This window comes from Staurois parvus, unplaced genomic scaffold (assembly GCF_062004578.1).
Source record: "Staurois parvus isolate SC_StPar_1 unplaced genomic scaffold, SC_StPar_1.0 ptg000502l, whole genome shotgun sequence".
NCBI classification, from domain to species: Eukaryota; Metazoa; Chordata; class Amphibia; order Anura; family Ranidae; genus Staurois; species Staurois parvus.
This window is the reverse complement of record NW_028318298.1, coordinates 2,047,531-2,070,992: the sequence shown is the minus strand read 5'-3', so window position 1 is coordinate 2,070,992 and position 23,462 is coordinate 2,047,531. Positions and strand designations below refer to the sequence as shown.

General features: G+C 41.2%; 1 protein-coding gene across 2 annotated transcripts in view; it reads right to left on the bottom strand.

Annotated features, from left to right (window-relative positions):
* PRPF19 (pre-mRNA processing factor 19) overlaps positions 1 to 23,462 on the bottom strand; it is a 294,523-nt gene that overhangs the window by 83,574 nt on the left and 187,487 nt on the right. For both annotated transcript variants that reach the window (XM_089689866.1, XM_089689867.1), the window contains one exon: positions 22,918 to 23,027. In XM_089689866.1, the coding sequence (XP_089545992.1) occupies positions 22,918 to 23,027 (110 nt within the window). The remainder of the gene's footprint in view (positions 1 to 22,917; positions 23,028 to 23,462) is intronic.

The window sequence follows — 23,462 nt, the reverse complement described above, 5'->3', positions numbered from 1 at the left end:
AGAAAGGGCGTAGCCATGGGGGCAAAATTTGCCCCCAGCCTGGCGAATCTGTTTATGGCCAGGTGGGAGGAGGATGTCATCTATGCAAGAAAGTGGCCGGAGCTCTCTTTTTATCGTAGATATATAGATGACATCCTCCTCATATGGAACGGTGAAGAACAAGCGCTTTTAAACTTTTTTACTACTTTGAATTTTAACTCTTTAAATATTACGCTCACGTTTGAATACAGTCAAGTTAGTGTCAATTTCTTGGATCTGGTGTTAATAAATCACAATAGTAAAATAGAGACAGAAACTTATTTTAAATCAACGGATAGAAATGGTTTTATTTCAATAGACAGCTGCCACCACCCCGTTTGGTTACACGACATTCCAAAGGGGCAGTTTTCCCAGAATCAAGCGCAATTGTACTAATGTAGACGCATATTATAAGCAAGCAGTAATCATTAAAGATAAGTTTGTTGAAAAAGGGTATGATGAATCCACCCTTGACCATACCATTGACATCATAGGAAAATCTGACAAAAGTTGATGTTAAATAACATTTCTAAACAAAAACCAAAGCAGATATGTCCTTTCATCACTAACTATTCTACACAATACAAAAAGATAGCCAGTATTATCAACAATAACTGGAAGATTTTGAAGTCTGACCCTATTCTGAGTACTGTATTGCCGGAGAAACCGGAAATAATCTTCCGGAAAGCGACATCACTTAGAAATAAAATTGCCCCCAATATAGTAGATCCTCCTAAGAGCATAACTATGATTACTAGCCTAAAAGGGTTTTATCCTTGCAAAAAATGTGTCATCTGCCGATGCAGTAAGCATACGAATAAAAGTAATTACTTTATATCTACAATAAGGGGCAAACATCATGATATTGAGGATTTTATTACTTGTACAAGCAGATTCGTAGTGTACTTGCTCCAATGTCCATGCAACCTTCAATATGTTGGACGCACTACCAGGCGCCTTAGGGACAGACTAAAGGAGCATGTAAATAACATAAAAAAAAAAAGGGGTATAGGGAGCATTCCTTGTCGCACCATTACAAGATCCATCATAATAAAGATCCGTCGTCTCTCAGATTTATGGGCATAGGCATTATCAACGCCCATTGCCGAGGAACAAATAAAAGACGAGCAGTGTCACAGCTCGAATCGAGATGGATCTACGAATTAGGCTCCCTACACCCCAGAGGATTGAATATAGATTTCGGTCTAAACTGTTTTTTGGATAATAGCTAGGGTGGAGTAGGACATACAATAATATTTATTTATTTTTTCCATCCACCTGTATCTGATTTACTATATTTTAATTATAATCGATAATGATTATCTAACTTATAGGACATCACCGTATCCAATAAGTGATATTTGGCGCTAATATCGAACATTCCTCATCATCGCTTTTATTGTTTTTTACTGTTTTTATTATTCTGTATCTCGTATTTCTGTCCGGATTGTGCATTTTTAACCTGATGTTTTATTTCCTGACCTTGTATTTCAGTTTTATATATATTTGGTGATTGTATTTTTATGTATAATTTTTATCTGACCATGTATCTGTATTTAATTTATATTCATTTTCATTTCATTAATCGTGCGATTTATATTTATATCTGTATTTTCAACATTTTAATGGGAAACAATAGGCCGTGGATTTATGTATTTATTTAATTACACATAATGTATAATATGACCATGATCTATATTTATGTGTAATAGGGTGGGTTCCGCACATTAACATGTGCACATAAGGGATCATAACTAACACCTTATGACCCCCACGATCTTATGGCTTATTGGTAGAGGTCCCTATTCCTAATATATTTTACATAGAGACCCGTTCCCCATCACAATATATGGCTCCCAATGCGGTAGAAAAGCATTAGGTTGCACAATTCATGATGATGAATAAAGCTGTGTATTTCCTGTTACTGCCGGTAAAATGGCACTGCACTGAGGGAGACTGTTTGCTTATTAGAGATCGCAATTGCGATCCACGGCAAAATGGTGCCGATGACCCGCGCATGCGCCGTAAGTCGGCAAGATGGCGCTGACGATCTGCGCATGCGCCGATAGCCGGCAAGATGGCGGGCGCTTTAAGCCTAATCTGCCACTGTATGATATAAATAGCACCACTACAGATGCCCATGCTGTAAGCCCTTATCCCTATGACTACGTGCATCGTACGAAACGCGTCTGAGGGGCTGCAGCAACTGGACATCTAACCACAACCATCCTGAATATATGGTCAGTAACTTTTTGGAACTTTTTTGAAATTTATCATTACACCCATTATCCTTGAATAAAAGGTACCATAAGCAATATCAAACTATGTGGTCTCTTATTGGGCACTCTGTGTGAGTGTCATCATTCACAGTGCCCATCTGGAGAAAAGATGACCCTGATGGTGATACCTGGTAGCGGATTCTAGTGACCTTTTCTGTGGAGCTTGGATGGGGATTCGTATGGTATCCTGACCCGAGACCTGATGACCTAGCTATAGCCTGGTGACGCAGGATTAATTATTGTGCATTTTAAACGCACATCTGGTGAGTGCGTTTTTTATCCATTTGTTTGGCTTGCACCTGTTCTCACTCCCGGATCAGGACGTCCACACGCTTGGAATTGTGATCTCTTCATGATCCACACAATCATATTGAACTAATTATATCATGAATAATCACCTTAAGGTGATACCACGTATTCACATATGTTTGAAATGGCATGATATTGTGTGTATTAAAGTGTATTACCATTTAGCGCTGCACCAACTTACGTGAATATATATATACCCAAGAAACAGTACCCCTGGAGGGGCAAGTCTGCCAGGCCATTGCAAACATCTGGTCAGCAGACCAAACACTTGAGCCAAAGAACTTGCCAAAGCACTACCACTGAGATGCATAGCATAGAAGCACTGGGACAGAATCAAAGGGTGCATCACACTGGTACATGTGGCCCAGAACCAACTGGTCCACAAGGTCTACAGAAAATAGGGACACCTGCCCTTGATCCAGAACTTTGCATAAGAACTCAGCCCACTCAGTGAGGGACATGGCAAACACTGGATGCTGTGCCGAGCCAGCAATCATAAAAATAGTGCAGGCAACTAAATCCATCTATTGGTCCACAGGATTGCTGAAAGGAGGAAACTCCTCCAATGACATGATGATTGACTTGTCCATCCAAGAGATTGGAGGATCCACAAGGGGGTGGGGTCTACTACATCAGAAGAGCGCTCTCAAGGGATAAAGTGGTGAAAATATCTCGGGACCACAAAATGATGCTTTGGCGATCCCAATCTTTGTAAACAAATGCACCAAAATAGGTGGATGTAAACAAATCGTACGGATGACACTCTGTATTCCAGCAGGTCACAAGCTGGAGACAAAAGTATCAGATAGTCCCACCTTATGGTGCAGACACCTGGAGGAAGGTGCTTGGGAACAAAAGCCAAAAAGGGAGAGAGGCAGTAGTCGGGGGCCGAACTTCTGTTCTGCAGTGGTTATACCAATGACCCTGTCAGTGGCTGCACAGACTGGCAACAGTTGGACAAACTGTACATGGGATCGAACCAAACTCTAGAGATGCCAGGCAGGAGTGACAACTAGGGTGTGCACCTGCCCCAACAGCAGGATGTGTGTCTCTAATGAATTCACTGCCCATACAGATACAAGGGTGCCCAACCATTAGCACATCTGCCCTCAGCTTGGCAGCAAGAGTGGGCATAAGATGCCTCAGCGAAAGGCAGACGTCCCAAACAAATTATGGGGTTCAACAGTCAGCCCCTGTAGAACGCAAAGCCGTGGCCTAAATTAGCTGGACTGTGCACCAGCAGTAAGGCACAGGGAGACACAAGCCCACAAAGATGTACAGGTCAGGGTGTGATGTCAGCACCCCTGCCTGTCCACCTACGGCATCGCCCATCTAGACCATCGGCAAATGTGCAACGTCACATCTGTCCCCCCAGACTCTGTACCATGCATTGGGCGGGAAGTGAGGCAGACGAGGGCAAAACCCACACAGGATGGCGGTGTAGCAGCCCTGCTCAGTAGGCTTCAAGCCTAAAGTGGTGGGCACTCCTTGGGAGGGTCCTGCATGTCCCCTGTACCATCACAAAAAGGAGACAAAGTCCAGCATCTCCCTTGACATAGGATCAAAGTTCTGCACAGCAACCCACCCAGCCACTGACCAAACACATCACTAGGGAAGGGGGGCCCATATGTCTATACATCTATCCCAGGTTTGCAGGCCCCCTGCTGGCTGAAACCAGGGGCTGCCTGTCTGCTAACAGAGGCAGGCCTACATGGTAGACTAGTCCCCAGTAAACACAGCCACCACACTGTACACTGCACTGCGTCCCCTGAAATACACCCTAATGCTCATCCAGGGGAGGATGAGGTCTGGCTGCCATGCATTGGTGCGCTCTGAAGTACTGCATGCAGCTTAGGGGGAGGGAGGGGGGCACGGAGACCACAAATGCAGGCCTAGAGGGGTGAAGGAGGCCTCGCAGGCCCAACAACCCCAAGAATCACCTGTTGCATGCAATCACGCCCCAGAGAAAGAGGGAGCGGGGTGTCTAATTACCAGCCCAGCCATGATAGCGAGTAGACCGTTCCTCCTCATCATTGAGGGGGTGGGGAGATTTTGGCCAGGGTAACACAGACAGACTCCATGCCCAGTCATGTTTGTGTCCACAAGACATTTAACTCGCTGGCTACCCAGGTCCAGGATGAGGTTTGTTTTGGCCAACCCATCTTCCAGCTAAAGGTCTGCATGCGCTTGTTGAGCAGACTGGGGTGACCTCTGGACTAAAAAAGGTTGACCAAGGGCCAGAACAGCCGATATAGAAGGGATTAAATTCAGTCGCCCAGCATTAATATCGACTACTATATGATCGCTGACTCACCTATAAAAAACATAATTAAAAGTTAATGGGTGTGGTAACCGAAACTCATACTCAATACATCTGTGCATAGGGAAAAGCGTTCTCCGAATAAAGATAGTTTCATGTGGGACCATACAGCTTTATCAAAGGGCTTTTATTAGAAAAAACAAAACAAATGTGCATTGCACAAATATACACACAGAAGCTGAGCACACCACCATAACTTCACCAAACTAAAAAGACAACGTTGTCTCGTCACCTCAGTAGCTACTCATACAAACTCCAACATACACACTTAGGGGAAGGGGGCGAGAAAGGCTAAAAGTGCAACTTGGGAACATATGGGGCAAGAATCCATGTATGGAATGTAAGAGTTGGATGATTGTCCCATATAGTGGAGATAGATAGATAGAATCAGTCAGGTAGAAGATCGATTGTTCCATAACTATATGTAATGAGTAATGATAGGACACCTGAGAATCCAATTACATTTGCAAGTGAGGCTTGCCGATCATAATCTGGATATGAATGTGCCATTAGTTGGCCAGTTTAGGCCATACAATGTGCCACCATAAGCTCCATTAACACAGTTACCATGTAACCAGATGCATGAATAGCAGTGTAAATACACAAGTGTTCCATTTCTCACCATCCATTAGGTATTCACTGGGCTTAATTCCAGCAAGCCACGCATAATTCCATAACTATACCCCTAGGTGGCGTCAGGATCCGTTTTTCAGAAGCTGTACTTATCAGCAGTAATGGAAGTCCGTCCAGAGTACTGTATACAAGGCAGGAAGTGCTGGGTGCCCAGACGTGTGATGGAGGTCGGATGGGACGGCCACAAGCTACGATGATGTCACTCGCAAAGCGTGCATAAGGAAGTGCAGTCCAACATGTTTCACCCAATGAGCACTGGACCTAGATTATTTAGCCCATCGCCAGGCCTGGCTGTTGACTGAAGATCTCCGTAGGAAAAAATATGTTTAAAAAAGAGGAAGGGGAGAAAAAAAAAAACAAAAACCTATGGAACTAGGTCCTCACTCCTGAAACACTAGGCAGAAATAACTTGCTTGCCAGTAGCAGAGGGGGTTTATACCAGCTAGGACTGCTTATAGGCGGCGCAGTGTTCTTTTTCTGCCTAATGTCCAACACCTGTAGGTGGTGCCTAGGGTGAAGAATAAAATAGTGAACTTAAGAGAAAACAGGTAGAGGTTTTCAAGCAACTGGTTGATGCTAAATTGCAAGAACTAAAAGGTATAAAAACAAAACAAAGATTTACAGGTTATTTCAAAAGATATACTGGAATTGGAAAATAAATAGGCTATAACTGCTCAGAGGACAAGTTAGAGGGGTCGAGGTGCTTAAAGCGGAGTTCCACTCACCTTTAAAAAACAGCCACTTACCTGTCCCTCGGTGTGTGTCCCGCAACCCATTTCACCAGCTGTCCTGTATTCCAGGAGGCCGGAATCTTCAGTTTGGGCACCCGGCTGTGACTGCTTGTGGGTTCACAGCTGGGTACCCACTGCGTATACGCGAGTAGCGCTGTGCTTCATGAATGGTCCTGCAGTCATCTGGGTCACGTGTCCCAAAAGACTACAGGGAGGGAGGACACCTTCTGCTTACAATCGCCTAGACGATCGGACCAGAAGTGGGAGCAGGTACCTGTCAAATTTGGGTACTGGCACCCACTCCCCCCCCCCCCCCCCGACCCCAAAAGGTGCCAATCCTTAATGGGGAGCAGTCCTTAAAGCAGAACTTCCCCATTTGGGTGGAGCTCCGCTTTAACAGATCTGACTATCTAGAAGAAATGAAGAGGATTGCAAGGGGATAGGGACACTATGAAAAACTTATAGTCAACCCCACGATTAAGGTTATAAAGCAATTACAATTGTTACAAAAGGAGGTAGTGATAAATTGGTGCTAAATAAAAATTTCAAACTTCTTCATGGCAAAGTGGGAATATGAAGACGGTGTAGGTATATCGAGGAAATGATTACGCTTAGAGAAGATTTATAGATGATGTATTGATAATATATGAGAGCGATGCTGATCTTTTGATAGTCTTCTTTACATTTATCATAAATAGTTATGGCTTGGAGATCTCTAAAGTGGTTAATAATACCTCTATAAACTTCTTAGATCCAACTGCAGTAAGTCCACACCTGTTACTAGCTGTCAAAACAAAATTTGAATAGCAAATGTCCCGAAGGGGCAGCATGGAAGAATTAGAAGAAATTGCTCTCATCTTTCTCAGACTGTGTCTTTTTTATGAAAAGGTATATGGAAAAAGAATACAGTAAGAAGAGATTAAAAGATATGAGAAATGAAATCAGTAGGGACTATTTTGGGGGTAATGAAACGAGGCACGGACAAGCATAAAAAGAAATATGGGAACTTGGAGATGCTATAATCCCGGACTTCAATAGAGTGGTGAAAAGAATTGTAAAAAAAAAAAAAAAATAAGTATAGGTAGATTTTTCAGAAAGAAAGGATCTTGGTGTAAGTGATCTTTAGGAAAACATATTTAAGACTGGTCCATATTGTGATTTCTTCTCCCCAGAAAAAGATGGGGTGTAGGTTTGATATGAAAGGGTGTTTTCCTTGTAGGTGCTGCAAAGTCCACATGATGCAACACAAGGAACATTCTGGGCTTCAAATCTGACCTCACTGGCAAAAAATATCAAATTAATGGGCCCGAACTAGACGCACAGCACACAGACAAATTAGGCTGAAACCAGGAGCCAATCGCTGATGGCCTCTGTAACACACTATGCGCTGCGCTGAAAGAATTGGAGGTGCGGCAGCTGGCAAGAAGGAAAGGACCTGGAAGAACCTGAAAGATATTTTGGCTTTAAAAAGAGCATTTGTCAGGGCAACTAAATCATGTGAGGTAGTACATTAATGCACTACCTTCGTGGAAACCTGTAAAGCAGTATTCCTATATTATGATGTTCACCACATACAAAGTGGTGGAGTTTTTGGGAGCGAAAAGAGGAGGCAAGGAAAAATTCCAGTAAGGATACTATTCCAAAAAAGCCATTTTTGACTCTTATGCTTCATGCTGGGGGTCAAATACTTCCGGGGAGTGTGGGAACACTCGAGGGGCACAAAGCACTATAAAGCATGAAATCACTTCATGAATGCAGCTGTGCACTGAACACTTTATAATGGAGAGCCAGGAGAACAATTGGAGAGTATAGTGTGGCCTGTGTATGCACCAAGCACTAAGGACTAGTGTTACTAACCCATGACCCTGCATTCAATATATCCGGTCTTTCACAGTACAGAAAACATGGAAATGCAATTATTTTAGTAAATATAAACTGCTAAATACCTTTTCTCATCAGCAGTGTATAGAAGTCTTGTGACTTCTATCAGTGTCCCAGCCGTGCACTGGTTATTCTTGTAGGAGTTTTCATTCTCCTCTGACTGTCCTATGAGGCTACATCACCCCTGATCTTCTGTCTGGACAGTGCTGATTGGCCACATTGTGCTGATCACATGCACCCTCCCAAAGAAAAAAAATTCTCTAGCAATACACAACAAACTGACCATGTGCAGAGTGAATCCTAGATGTCACTGGGGACAGTAGAAGAAGGGGAGGGATCAGAGATGACAGGATCAAACAGTCTTTTTACACAATGTGTAGGATTAACCCCTTAGGTTCCACAGTGAGTATAACAAGCATGCTTTACTGACTGATTTTACTGTTGTGGGTTTAGTAACACTTTAATTTGTTAGCAAAGATTTATTGTTTACATACATTTCACATACTGTATAGAGCAGTGTAGAGGAGGTTGACAAAGCATTAAGGACAAGTAGCACTTATGAGCAGCAGCATCAGTGCTGTATAGAAAGTGTTAACAGTAGTGCAGGTTTTTTAGTTTTCAGTTTAAGAACCATAGCCTGTCCAAAACATCTTGGATTTATCACAATAAAGATCCATCACAACTGAAGTTTTTGTAATCAATATAATTACTGATCATTGAAGAGCCTCCAATAAAACTAGAGAGACATTGAAGAACAAGAATTATTGGATCTATGAGTTAGTTAAACTACATGTTAAACTTCCTTCTACTTTTCTTGTCCAAGAGTCAACAAGGAAATTTTGTCCTGCCTCGGGCTGCTTGACACTCTACATGGCTGGGTGGGTTTGTCTGATTGTGACTTCGTCACTTGCTTCCCATGTCTACCCAAAAACAATGCTCGGCTATGATCCGATTGCTCTCCCATAACGTCCAAGAGTTGGGCTCCTTTTCTAAGCGACTCAAAATATCCTCCGATTATAAGTCTTTGGGAGTAGATATTGTGGCCTTACAGAAAACACATTTTACCCCTTCCTTTACTCCCAGATATATTCATAGGGATTTTTCAACTAATGCCTTCGAAAAAAAGAGGGGTGGCTTTTTTTACTGACACTAAAGTTTTAAGGGAGGGACTTTATCTACTGGTGAAGGATTTTTTTTCTTATCTATTATGCCTCTAATACGAACCAGGTGGACTTTTTCCGTTCTCTTTTCAAGTTTCTGTTTAATGAACTAGAGGCAAATGTGATCTTGGCAGGGGACTCAAATCTGGCCTTAGACCATATACTCGATAAATCCCATGTAATTAAAACTTCAATCACCTTCTAAGCAAAGCCGCTATTTCACACGGCTTTTATATCGCTATGACCTAATTGACGCGTGGAGTGAGGCCAATCCCACCTCTAGAGACTACTCCCACTTTTCAAGGGCTCATAGTCATTATTCCCGTATAGACCATGTTCTCCTCCTCTCAGACATGGTTGACAAGTTGCATTCAGCTAAAATTATATGGACACCTTGGCCAGACCACAACCCTGCACTTTTAATGCTCTCTAATTTGACGATTAAAATGGTTAAACGAGTCCTAACTAAGTGATGAAACCTGTTGCTTGGAAGTGGGTGAACATCTCAAGTCCTAGTTTGCAATTAAAGCGGAATACACAAATCCCTCCATTAATTGGGCAGCCCATAAAGCCTCCGTTCGGGGTGTTTTTATCCAGCGGTCATCCAGAATTAAAAAATCCTGCAAAGAGTTGAAACCTAGAGAATATGAATCGTTAGCTGCCTAACATAAAATCACCCCGACCTCTGATCTCTTAGCTAAGGTGGATCACGCTCGGCTCGAGCTTAACATTTGCCTTACCACAAAGGCAACTACGTTGGATGAATCAGAAATATTTCACGTGGGGATAGACCGGGTTCTCTTCTTGCACGTAAGCTTACCCCCAAATTTACTCACTTGGCACTATCAAAACTCCAGCAAACGGGGGGTTCTATCACGCAGGATCCTCAGAAGGTCCTTCGGGAATTTCACAATTTTTATGCTTCTTTATATAGTTCCCTGCGGCCAGGAGAACCCTCTTCTATTCGATCCTTCCTAGAGTCCTTGCCTGTTCCTTCCCTTACTGAAGCCCATAAAGAACTTATGGAACAACCCTTTACTTCTGAGGAGCTCCTAAAAACTATTAAATCACTATCGTTGCATAAATCCCCAGGCCCCAACGGCGTCTCTCTAACCAGTACTACAAAACTTTTTGTGAACATTTACTTCCTCATATGACACCGTACTTCAATTCATTGTGAGAGGAAGGTGTGGTCCTGTTAGATGAGAACGCATATATTAGTGTTATTCCTAAACCCCACAAAGATTCCACTGATGTTCATAATTACCATCCTATTTCATTATTAACTGCGACCTGAAAATGTTAGGGCTCGTTCACACGTGACTGTTTTACCAACGCTTGCCAAACGCCCCTATAGCGTTTGGCAAGCGTTGGTCCGGCGTTTGTGGAGCGTTTTTTTATGCTCGGCAAATGCTCCGCAAACGCCGCATGCGCAGTTTAGCAGGGGTTGCTAGGCGTTTGCCGAGCGTTAAAACCGCCCCACAAACGCATATAATGAAGTTTGAATGGTGTTACCGCTCTGCAAACGCCCCGCAATCTCACACGCCAGCCGGGAGTTTGCAGAGCGGCACTATAGACTAGAATAGGAAGCTTCAACGCCTCCTGACTCGACCAGGTGGCGTTCGTTTTGCCATGACGCGACGCTAACGCTCCCATTAGAACAGCACCATGTGCTGCAATGTGCAGAATTGTCCGAGGCGTTTGGGAAGCGGTTTGTCCACTTTCCCAGCTGCTTTTTGCACTAGTAATAGAACCCTTGGCTCTGGCAATTCGGTCTCATCCCCAAATTCATGGTGTCCGTTGCGGCCAACAGGAACATACATGTGCCCTATTTGCCAATGGTGTTCTTATTTATATTACTTCTCCTTTGATAACCATTCCAAATTTATTATCTTTATTACGCCAATTCTTCGCTCTTTCGGGGCTCTCCCTTAATTCCCAAAAAACAATTGCCCTTAATGTTTCCTTACCCATATCTGATGAACAGCAGCTTAGAACTTCTTACGATTTTCAATGGGCGAATATATCTTTACCCTACTTAGGAGTACACCTTACCAATTCCATCGAGACACTTTATCAGGCTAATTACCCTCCCCTCTTTAAAACACTTAGGGACAATCTCCATCATTGCGCGGATTTATTCCTTGTCCTGGTTTGGTAGAGTCAACTCAATCAAAATTACATTTCTGCCTTATTTCTGGACCTTGCCGATAGCAATTCCGCGACAAGCTGAGGTTCTTCGTTTTATTTGGAATAATAGACGGCCTCGAATAAACCAGAAAACGTTATATGCTTCTAGATCGTGGGGTGATATTGGCCTTCCTAATCTCCACGCATACAGCGAAGGAAATATGTATTTGATCCCCTGCCGATTTTGAATGTTTGCCCACTCACAAAGTAATGATCAGTCAAAAAATTGAATGGTAGGTGTATTGTAACACAGAGACAGAATAGCAACAAAAAATTCAAAAGAAATGCATGTCTAACAAATTATGCACTTATTTGCATGTTCATGAGGGAAATAAGTATTTGATCCCCTATAATTCAGCAGGATTTCTGGCTACCAGGTGTCTTTCATACAGGTAGCAAGCTGAGATTAGAAGCAGTCTCTTAAAGGGAGTGCTGCTAATCTCATTTTGTTACCTGTATAAAAGACACCTGTCCACAGGAGCAATCAAACAATCAGATTCCAAGCTCTCCACCATGGCAAGGACCAAAGAGCTGTCCAAGGATGTCAGGGACAAGATTGTAGATCTACACAAGGCTGGGATCTACACAAGGAAGAAACACAAAACAACTGTCAGTCTCCCTAGGTCTGGTACACCATTGAAGATCTTACCTTGTGGAGTGTCAATGATCATGAGAACAGTGAGGAATCAACCCAGAACTACACATGAGGATCTTGTCAATGATCTCCAGGCAGCTGGGACCACAGTCACCAAGAAAACAATTGGTAACAAACTACGCCGACAAGGATTGAAATCCTGCAGTGCCCACAAGGTCCCTCTGCTTGAGAATGCAAATGTCCAGACCCGTCTGAAGTTTGTCACTGAACATCTGAATTATTATTATACAGTATTTATATAGCGCTAAAAGGTTTACTCAACGCTGTACATTATAGTGGGGGACAGTACATGAGACAATACAGTAACAAAACAAAACACGAGGGATTCAAGGGCCCTGTTCTTTCGAGCTTACAATCTAGGAGGGAGGGGATAGTGGTACAGGAGGAAGTGGCTGTGGGGGATGGAGTGGTGAGAGGAGTGGAGGAGATCAGCTGTTAGGTGAGGGCAGGGTAGGCTTCCCTGAAGAGATGGGTTTTCAGGGTGCACCTAAATGTGAGGAGGGTAGGTGACAGTCTGATGGATTGGGGTAGTGAGTTCCAGAGGATGGGGGAAGCCCTGGAGAAGTCCTGCAGTATGCAGAGGACGACTGGCTGAAAGTGTTGTGGTCAAATGAGACTAAAATAGAGCTCTTTGGCATCAACTTAACTCACCATGTTTGGAGGAGGAGGAATGCTGCCTATGATCCCAAGAACACCATCCCAACTGTCAAACATGGTGGTGGAAACATTCTGCTTTGGGGGTGTTTTTCTGTTAAGGGGACAGGACAACTGTACCACATCAAGGGACGATGGACGGGCCAATGTGCCGTCAAATCTTGGGTGAGAACCTTCTTCCTTCAGTCAGGGCATTTAAAATGGGTCTTGGATGGGTGTTCCAGAATGACAATGACCCAAAACACATGGCCAGGGCAACAGAAGGAGTGACTCAAGAAGAAGCACATTAAGGTCCTGGAGTGGCCTAGCCAGTCTCCACACCTTAATCCGATAGAAAATCTGTGGAGGGAGCTGTAAGTTCGAGTTGCCAAACATCAGCTACCAAACCTTAATGACTTGGAGAGGATCTGCCAAGAAGAGTGGGCCAAAATCCCTCCTGAGATGTGTGCAAACCTGGTGGCTAGCTACAGTAAACGTCTGACCTCTGTGATTGCCAACAAGTGATGTGCAACAAAGTACTAAGTCGTGTTTTGTGAAGGGGATCAAATACGTCTTTCCCTCATGAGCATGCAAATCAGTGCATAATTTGTTAGACATGCATTTCTTTTGAATTTTTGTTGCTATTCTGTCTCTCAGTGTTACAATACACCTACCATTCGATTTTTAGACTGAACATTTCTTTGTGAGTGAGCAAACATTCAAAATCAGCAGGGGATCAAATACTTATTTCCTTCACTGTATAGCCAAGCGGCGCAGATCGCCCAACTAGCTTATACTACAGTTGGGGAACAAACTCCCCAATGAGTTTCTGTAGAAGCTCTTTCCTGTTACCCTTTGGCTATTAGGGCGTTACCCTGGCTTCCTAGTCCGTTACGTTCTCCTATATTGTGCCCCACCTTGTTTTTCTCCTTGGCAGTTTGGGACAGGGTACGCCACCGCAAGTTACTGGCATCACCAAATACACCTATTGCGCTGATCTTTTGCAACCCTGAATTTGTGCCTAGATTAACACCAGCCCTATTTCAATGGTGGATCAATAAGGGCTTGCTGCGGATTGGAGACTATCTTACTGGTGCTTGTATACATTATCTGCAATATTTTAAAGACAAGTTACATGTACCTACTACTGAGATCTTTAGATACAACCAGATTGTCTCATTTATCTGCTCGAAGCTTGCTTTATTGGACGAGTCACCTTTGCTCACCGCCTTCAAACTCACCTGCAGGAACAGGGATTCCCAAAGGGTCGGGTCTCGGCAATATATGCTCTCCTCACTGACTTGAATTGTAAACTCCCTTACATGGAACATTGGGAAAAAAATTTAGCTGTCAACTATGAATTATCAGATTGGTAAGAAAGAAATGTTAAAAAGAAACTTAATTGGATCATGATTAACAACAAACTCACCCGTAGCCTGCACAATAATTCGAAGATATTCGATCACCCATGGATCCAATACCGTTCTGTGCCTTAATGACACTCATCTGGACTTTCCTTTCTACTCTTTCCTTTGCTCTTTTTACTCTTTTTGAACTGCTCTGCATTTTATTTTCTATGTTGGCAAGGTGAGATATACTTGACCTCAAATTGGCCGAGATTTAGATCTTGTCTTAACTGCCATTTGTTGTGGCAGACTATTGTTTTGATGTTTCTCTGTGTATATACGATGGCACGGTTTTCATTGATATTGTTTGTTTTACTTATGTCTTTTTCTTTTGTAAAACTGTTCAATAAAAACCACGGAAATATAAAAATGAGGGGAGGTGTTTAATACTTTTGGTTATAAAGACCACTTTCAGAGAGAGTTGTCATCCTAGTGAAGACTGCATATTGCTGAAGGTTTACTTCCAATGGTACTGAATTTTACATATTGTAGCGGTGTATCAATTGCCCTATAACAGACCCTATAAGATTCACGGAGTCACCTCCACTGGTGAGTGTCAATTTGCACGTGGTGCAGCACAGCGGTGAACTGGGTTGAGGTGGTTTTTTTATTTACATGTGCACGTCCTTCACATTTTAGGGCAGTTGATTTTTATATTAATGTAAGCACATTTATTTTGAGCTTTTGGGTAATTAAAATATGCTGCACTATGATGCAGTGTTTTTGATTTTTCCATGAAACCTTGGTAGGCTATAAAGCAGGGTGGATAAAAATCAATGATTTTTTAAAAAAAAAAATCAAAAAAATCTGATTTTTTTAATTTAAAAATCGGATTTTTTGATTTAAATCGGATTTTTTTTTTTTTATTTAAAATCGGATTTTTTTGAATAAAATGCTTTCTGAGGAAAATATATTACCATCCAAAGGTTATTCCATCATGAAATAAAGATTAGTTTTTTAATTATGTAGAATAAGGCTGTATATGTTTAATTTTTTTGGTAAATAAATTCCATTAATCCATTCACAATGTCATGCTCTTCCAGAGGTTTTTGTAAGATTATTGGGCATTTTCTCTGCCTACAAGATATGATCACAGATGCTTGGTTTACTTTGCAGTTCTCAAAACTGAATTTGACTCAGCGGAGATCACATGCCTCTTCTTCACAGCAAAAATGTTATAACATGAACAGAGTTAAGAAAAAAACCTTAATCCAAACTTCTACAAACCTATGAATACAGAATCAACCCCTTCAGTGCTAAGTTTCAAGAAGTTCAGTGAATAGAATAGAAACAATATTTTTCTGATTGTTTGGAGTGGAAAAGATCTGCACAAGACAAAAGTGAAACTAAGTGTGAGGAGGAAGGGGCTGACAGTCTAAGTTTCTTAAAATATATATATTTTGTTTAGCCAAATTAGTTAACAAACATGGATGTTTGTTAAAGCAAATAACATGCTGTAATGTTATTGTTTCAGTTGAATAAATCTATTTAAATTGTTATTATTAAGGGAATGATTATTTTTCTCCTTCCTAAGTACAACAGAAAAGTTGTCCAAATATGAATGATTAACCTAATAAACTGGGGATAAAAAAAACTAATATGAAAAGTTGTTATTCTAAAAATCTTCATCTACTTGCATATTAAAGTTATACCCGCAAGAATTAGTCTATGTAGAAAACTATGATTTAAATCAAGCCTTACTGACTAGTGATTTAAATCAGTTTGATTTAAATCAAATCCACCCTGCTATAAAGACTGGGGAATATCTGTAGAGTGTCTTGGAAAAAGGAGGGAGGCATCCTGAGATTGTGAATGCATTTGTATAAATGATTTGACACACTAAATCACAAGGGTGTGAATTTCTGCCTTGAGTTCAATTTTACTAGGGGTCATGAGATCCAGGGGAAAGTGTGCGGTATGAAGACATTATCATGTGATTGGAAGTGTATATAATCTTAATTGTTATATGAAAATATGGACACTATTATTTTGTAGTAGTACGAGTTATGCACACTGTATAGTTTTGTCCTTAAGATCAGAGCACTGGTGTTTAAAATCTACAGGTGAAACTCGAAAAATTAGAATATTGTGCAAAAGTTCATTTATTTCAGTAATGCAACTTATAAGGTAAAACTAATATATGAAATAGACTCATTACATGCAAAGCAAGATAGTTCAAGCAGTGATTTGTCATTATTGTGCTGATTATGGCTTACAGCTCATGAAAACCCCAAATCCACAATCTCAGAAAATTTGAATATTATTACATGCAAATAAAACAAGGATTGTACATAGAACAATATCGGACCTCTGAAAAGTATAAGCATGTATATGTACTCAGTACTTGGTTTGGGCCCCTTTTGCAGCAATTACTGCCTCAATGCGGCGTGTGCTGAAGAGGTATGGAAGACCAGCATGCTTCAATAGCGGCCTTCAGCTCTTCTGCATTGTTCGGTCTCATGTCTCTCATCTTACTCTTGGCAATGCCCCATAGATTCTCTATGGGGTTCAGGTCAGGCGAGTTTGCTGGCCAATCAAGCACAGTAATCCCACGGTCATTGAACCAGGTTTTGGTGCTTTTGGCAGTGTGGGCAGGTGTCAAGTCCTGCTGGAAAATGAAGTCAGCATCCCCATAAAGCTCGTCTGCGGAAGAAAGCATGAAGTGCTCCAAAATCTCCTGGTAGACGGCTGTGTTAACCCTGGACTTAATGAAGCACAGTTGACCAACACCAACAGATGACATGGCTCCCCAAATCAACACAGACTGTGGAAACTTCACACTGGACTTAAAGCATCTTGCAGTGTGTAATAGTGGTGTGACCCTCCTGCGCTCCAAATAATGTGTTTAAACAATTAAAGCAAATTAAATATATGAACCCCAAATAGCTGCTAGCATTAAATCATATACCAGTGATCAAGTGAATATAAACCATATAAATGCTGCGCTACATTCAAACTTATTAAGTGAATGTGGAATCCAATAACACAAATCCTAAATAGTGACCATAATAATAAATGAATAATACGTGCTTAATGATAACAAAATTATCAAAAAAAACACCCAAAAAGATGAAAGAACACAAACTTAAATCTATACGCATGTGCATAAAAATACACATACATATAGTTACATCACACGTGCTAATGTGAAGTGAAATAATGATTACTTATTAAACGCAAAACAAAAAAGTCCAATATAAAAATTGTTGTAGGTGAACAAAACTGTAAACGGTGTTTCCAATAATACTGTAAAGTGACCACAGGTGAAACAAATCGTGGAGGTGTCTGGGTGTAGATAGAGCTTGTGAATCCAACCACCTTCTGGATTAGCCTCTCACCTCATCACTTCGACCCTTGCGGATCAAAGAGCAATAATGGATCCCTCTCACAGATCCTCCAGGCACCACAGCACTCCAGAAACCGCTTTTCAAGATTAAATATTCCCACTCAAGCTCTTCTCCAGGTATAGGTGAAATATCAATCTCTCAGAACAAAACAGAGGAATCCTCCCATAGTGTAGTATATTTATTATACCATAGGAACATAAAACTTTAGTGAAAATTCCACTTACATAGCAGCCAGTCCATATGAGACCCTCATGCTCTCAGATGAGGATATATCTGTATTTGTTGGGTGTACAGCTGAATAACAGGTGTACCAAGATGGCCGCCACGCCGGAAATACGTCACCGCGCTTACGCCGACGCGTTACGTCACAATATCACGTGACTTCATCAGGGCTCACTTCATCAAGTCACGTGATATTGTGACGTAACGCGTCGGCGTAAGCGCGGTGACGTATTTCCGGCGTGGCGGCCATCTTGGTACACCTGTTATTCAGCTGTACACCCAACAAATACAGATATATCCTCATCTGAGAGCATGAGGGTCTCATATGGACTGGCTGCTATGTAAGTGGAATTTTCACTAAAGTTTTATGTTCCTATGTTCCTATGGTATAATAAATATACTACACTATGGGAGGATTCCTCTGTTTTGTTCTGAGAGATTGATATTTCACCTATACCTGGAGAAGAGCTTGAGTGGGAATATTTAATCTTGAAAAGCGGTTTCTGGAGTGCTGTGGTGCCTGGAGGATCTGTGAGAGGGATCCATTATTGCTCTTTGATCCGCAAGGGTCGAAGTGATGAGGTGAGAGGCTAATCCAGAAGGTGGTTGGATTCACAAGCTCTATCTACACCCAGACACCTGCACGATTTGTTTCACCTGTGGTCACTTTACAGTATTATTGGAAACACCGTTTACAGTTTTGTTCACCTACAACAATTTTTATATTGGACTTTTTTGTTTTGCGTTTAATAAGTAATCATTATTTCACTTCACATTAGCACGTGTGATGTAACTATATGTATGTGTATTTTTATGCACATGCGTATAGATTTAAGTTTGTGTTCTTTCATCTTTTTGGGTGTTTTTTTTGATAATTTTGTTATCATTAAGCACGTATTATTCATTTATTATTATGGTCACTATTTAGGATTTGTGTTATTGGATTCCACATTCACTTAATAAGTTTGAATGTAGCGCAGCATTTATATGGTTTATTTTTATCTTGCAGTGTGTGCCTCTCCATTCTTTCTCCATACTCTGGGTCCTTTGTTTCCAAATGAGATGCAAAAGTTGCTCTCATCAGAAAAGAGGACTTTGGACCACTGAGCAACAGACCAGGTCTATTTTTCTTTAGCCCAGGTAAGACGCTTCTGACATTGTTTGTTGTTCAGGAGCGGCTTGACAAGAGGAATACGACATTTGAAGCCCATGTCCAGGATCCGTCTGTGTGTGGTGGCTCTTGATGCACTGACTCCAGCCTCAGTCCACTCCTTGTGAAAGTCCCCAACACTTTTAAATGGCCTTTTCCTGACAATCCTCTCCAGGCTGCAGTCATCCCTGCTGCTTGTGCACCTTTTTCTTCCACATAACGTTCTATTAATGTGCTTTGATACAGCACTTTGGGAGCATCCAACTTCTTTTGCAATTACCTTTTGAGGCTTTCCCTCCTTATGGAGGGTGTCAATGATGCTTTTCTGCACAACTGTCAGGTCAGCAGTCTTTCCCATGATTGTGATTCCTACTGAACCAGACTGAGAGACCATTTAAAGGCTCAGGAACCCTTTGCAGCTGTTATGGCTTAATTAGCTGATTAGAGTGGGACACTTTGAGCCTAGAATACTGCACCTTTTCACAATATTCTATTTTTCTGAGATTGTGGATTTGGGGTTTTCATGAGCTGTAAGCCATAATCATCACAATTATGACAAATCACGGCTTGAACTATTTTGCTTTGCATGTAATGAGTCTCATATATTCGTTTCACCTTTTAAGTTGCATTACTGAAATAAATGAACTTTTGCACGATATTCGAATTTTTTGAGTTTCACCTGTATTTACTTATCCCAGGACATAGGGTGTTTTCCAGCTTCTTGGAGTATTGTCATTTCAATAAGCTTGTTTTCCCAAGCGCAAGATAATATTGAATTCTAAGATGAGAAAAAGTCAGAATATTATTTTACAGAGGCACAATAGTAGCCTGGAGAGAGTTGAGGAAAAGACAAGAAATGTCTCCTAATGTATCAATTTTTTTGCAATTCAGGAGAATCCATCATTTCCAGAGTAGAGATTAAAATAGAACTATAGGCAAAAAAAAAATTCTTCCCAGTTTGGATAGCGCAAGGGAGGTTTATAAGCCCTGCCAGATATTTTTTCCCATCTCTGTCCCATTGTAGAGATTTCTCTTCAGTTCCTGTCCCGCAGCCAAACAAGAAGTGAAAGGAATTCTTTGCAAATTAAGGGAATTCCTTGGGGACTCCCAGGTCATCAGATCTAATGTCCCCATTGGAAGATTTCCCCTCTATTACTTTTCTGGGGACAAACCAAAATGTGGGATTATCTTTTACTTTCACTTTCAAGGATAATGGTAAACAGGACAAACAGAGAGGGTGAATCTCCTTAATTAGGGCACAGACAACAACAAGAACTGAAAGGTGTTCAAATCTTTCTCCACTCTATCCTAAACTTAAACATTCCAACTGTATTTCTTATTCACTAAAGACATTTGAAAAAAAATCTATATGGAATTTAATATTCCGAGGCAGCATGATCAATATTACCTACACATATCTAGTTTTTTTATGGCCCTGTGGAGGCAGGTTCTATGCATTCGACTCAACCGTATTTGGACAAGTTGATCGGAAATAATAGCTATGACGTATTTGTTATAGATCATCCTTTGAATTATATTTTTTCTAAATAAGTGGGAAATACAAGCCTAAACAGTTAGTCTGCTCATATCTCCATGTCTTCAAATGAAAGTCTGGTGGAAAAACTATTGGAAGGATAACAATGCTGGGAAAATCATAAATGAGAGCTGGAGTGAAACTATTATGCATAGCGCATACATCCCATTTATAATAAATCCCTCATTGCTGCATGCAGGAATATATCCTAAATATAAATCATATGGACCCACATTGGCAATGATTGTGGAATTGTCTGACATTTTCATCCAAAACCTTTTGGAAGCAGGAGTTAGGATATATACATTTAGTTACAGGTATTACCATTCACAAAGATCCTTTGAGGTTACTGTAAAGTTACGATCAGGTTGAGGCAATGAGCACTATAAACAGGCGGATAATCTAATCTGCAGTGGATTCATGTACTTTTATTAACAGCCCAGAGAGCCATTATGAGGCTCTGGACTACTAGTTCTTAGATTACTATGGTGGCAGAAATAATAACACGAAAAAACTGTTCCTGTGTCCTGTACTGTACAATTAAAATAGTATTACATTAACTGCATTTTTGATGTCATCCCACAAGTTTTCTATTGGATAAAGATCCGTGGTTTGGGCTGGCCACTCCATAACGTCAATCTTGTTGGTCTGGAACCAAGATGTTGCACGTTTACTGGTGTGTTTGGGGTCGTTGTCTTGTTGGAACACCCATTTCAAGGGCATTTCCTCTTCAGCATAAGGCAGCATGACCTCTTCAAGTATTCTGATGTATTCAAACTGATCCATGATCCCTGGTATGCGTTAAATAGGCCCAACGCCGTAGTATGAGAAACATCCCCATATCATGATGCTTGCGCAACCATGCCTCACTGTCTTCACAGTGTACTGTGGCTTGAATTCAGTGTTTGGGGGTCGTCTGACAAACTGTCTCCGGCCACTAGACCCAAAAAGAACAATCTTACTTTCATCAGTCCACAAAATGTTGCGCCATTTCTCTTTAGGCCAGTCAATGTGCTCTTTGGCAAATTGTAACCTCTTCAGCACGTCTTTTTTTCCAACAGTGGGACTTTGTGGGGGCTTCTTGCAGATAGCTTGTCTTCACATTGTAACAGTACTCACAGGTAATTTTAGACCTTCTTTGATCTTCCTGGAGCTGATTGTTGGCTGAGTCCTTGCCATTTTGGCTATTCTTCTATATATTCGAATGGTAGTTTTTCGCTTTCTTCCACATCTTTCAGGTTTTGGTTGCCATTTTAAAGCATTTGCAATAATTTTAGCTGAGCAGCCTATCATTTTCTGCACTTCTTTATATGTTTTCCCCTCTCCAATCAACTTTTTAATCAAGGTACGCTGTTCTTCTGAACAATGTCTGGAACGACCCATTTTCCACAGAATTTCAGAGAGAAATGCACTGTAACAAGCATGTACAACATTTGCTGCCTTCCTTCCTTAAATAAGGGCAATAATTGCCACCTGTTTTTCAAAGAATGAATGGCCTCACTAATAGAACTCCGCACTGCTATTATTTTGAACATGCCCCTTTCAATTAGTGATTCATTTACACAGAATCAGCAGCATGCATGTCATGACTGTTGGATTTCTATTACTCTACTACAGCTGCTAGTAAATTATTTGCCATGTAGAAATATAATTTCTACCAAAACCAGTGATTTATCAGGTTAGTGATGTCTGACTGCTATTATTTTTAACACAACTGTGTGTGTAATATAAATATATATATATATATATTAAAAAATCTAGATAAATCTGAAGGAGGCTTGATCATGTATAGTCCTTTGGACTGCAACATATATTCAAAGATTGCTGTTTGATAATGACATTTCATTAAGAAGACAAACTTCAGTTTACTTCCCGATGTACCTGTGCATGACATGATACCATCTTCCTGTAGATATTTGCAGAACCTGTCCTAACAAGTTAAATATTATGTGGACGAAATGTGTTATGGTCTATGTATGCATGGGTTTCATGCTGCAGGTTTGTTAGAAGGTTGCCCTGCTGCAACCATGACCTTGTAATAACTGCTTACTAAAAGGCAGTTTATATGTCAGTCAGCAGGTGGTTAAACTAGTACATATCCATTCAGACAAATGATTTTGCTAGATCTAACATTCTTGGATTTTCCCATTCAACCTCCTACCGAATACATAACGCATGCGTTTGGCAGCAGGAACGGTGGGGACCTAAACGCCCAGCCCCACACAAATGACCATTTCGGGTCACTGCTTGCGATTGGGAGCCAGCAGGATGCACTCCCAATTGTGTGACCACTGTGACATTCAATCATAGTGATCATGTGTTTGAGAAGTTGTCTCCTAGTGTTAACACCCACTGAAAGGTGTGCTAGGAGGTGGCACAGTAGAACTGGTCTCTGTTCAGAAAACTGAACAGCATCGATTATAAATTAAGAATATATCAGAAAACAAACCTGTGAGGGATGGAACACAACACTAGTGACTTTCTTGGTGTGCCCTTTCAGAGTTGCAAGGATCTGCTGAGACTGGGAATCAAACACCACCACACTCTTGTCTGCACCACCTAAGTTTAAAAAAAAAAAAAAAGTTATAAAAGTCACTTGTAGACCTATGGCAATACAATTTTTATTTTTATGGTCAACAAGTACATTGTTTATAACAGTGTACTATTTGCATATTTCTAGGTTTACAGTAGGGGTAGGAAACCTTAAAGAAGTGGAGATCTACCTGAACAACATGGGAGAAGAAAGATCACTGGGCACAGTGTTTCCTCACACCTGATTTAAACCATACTAACATGTTCCAATCGGCAATCATGGGTTCAAATCAGGTGGTGAGGTGACAAAATATTGCCTCCTCTCCACCTGTCATACACACTCTGATTGCTGTTCAGAGGAGCAGCAGTGCCTGCTGCACTTGTGAATGAGCCACTGTACCCTTAATGCCCATTCACACGTAAAGTTTAGGGGGGTGGTAAAATCCTGCGGTTAAGCACAGT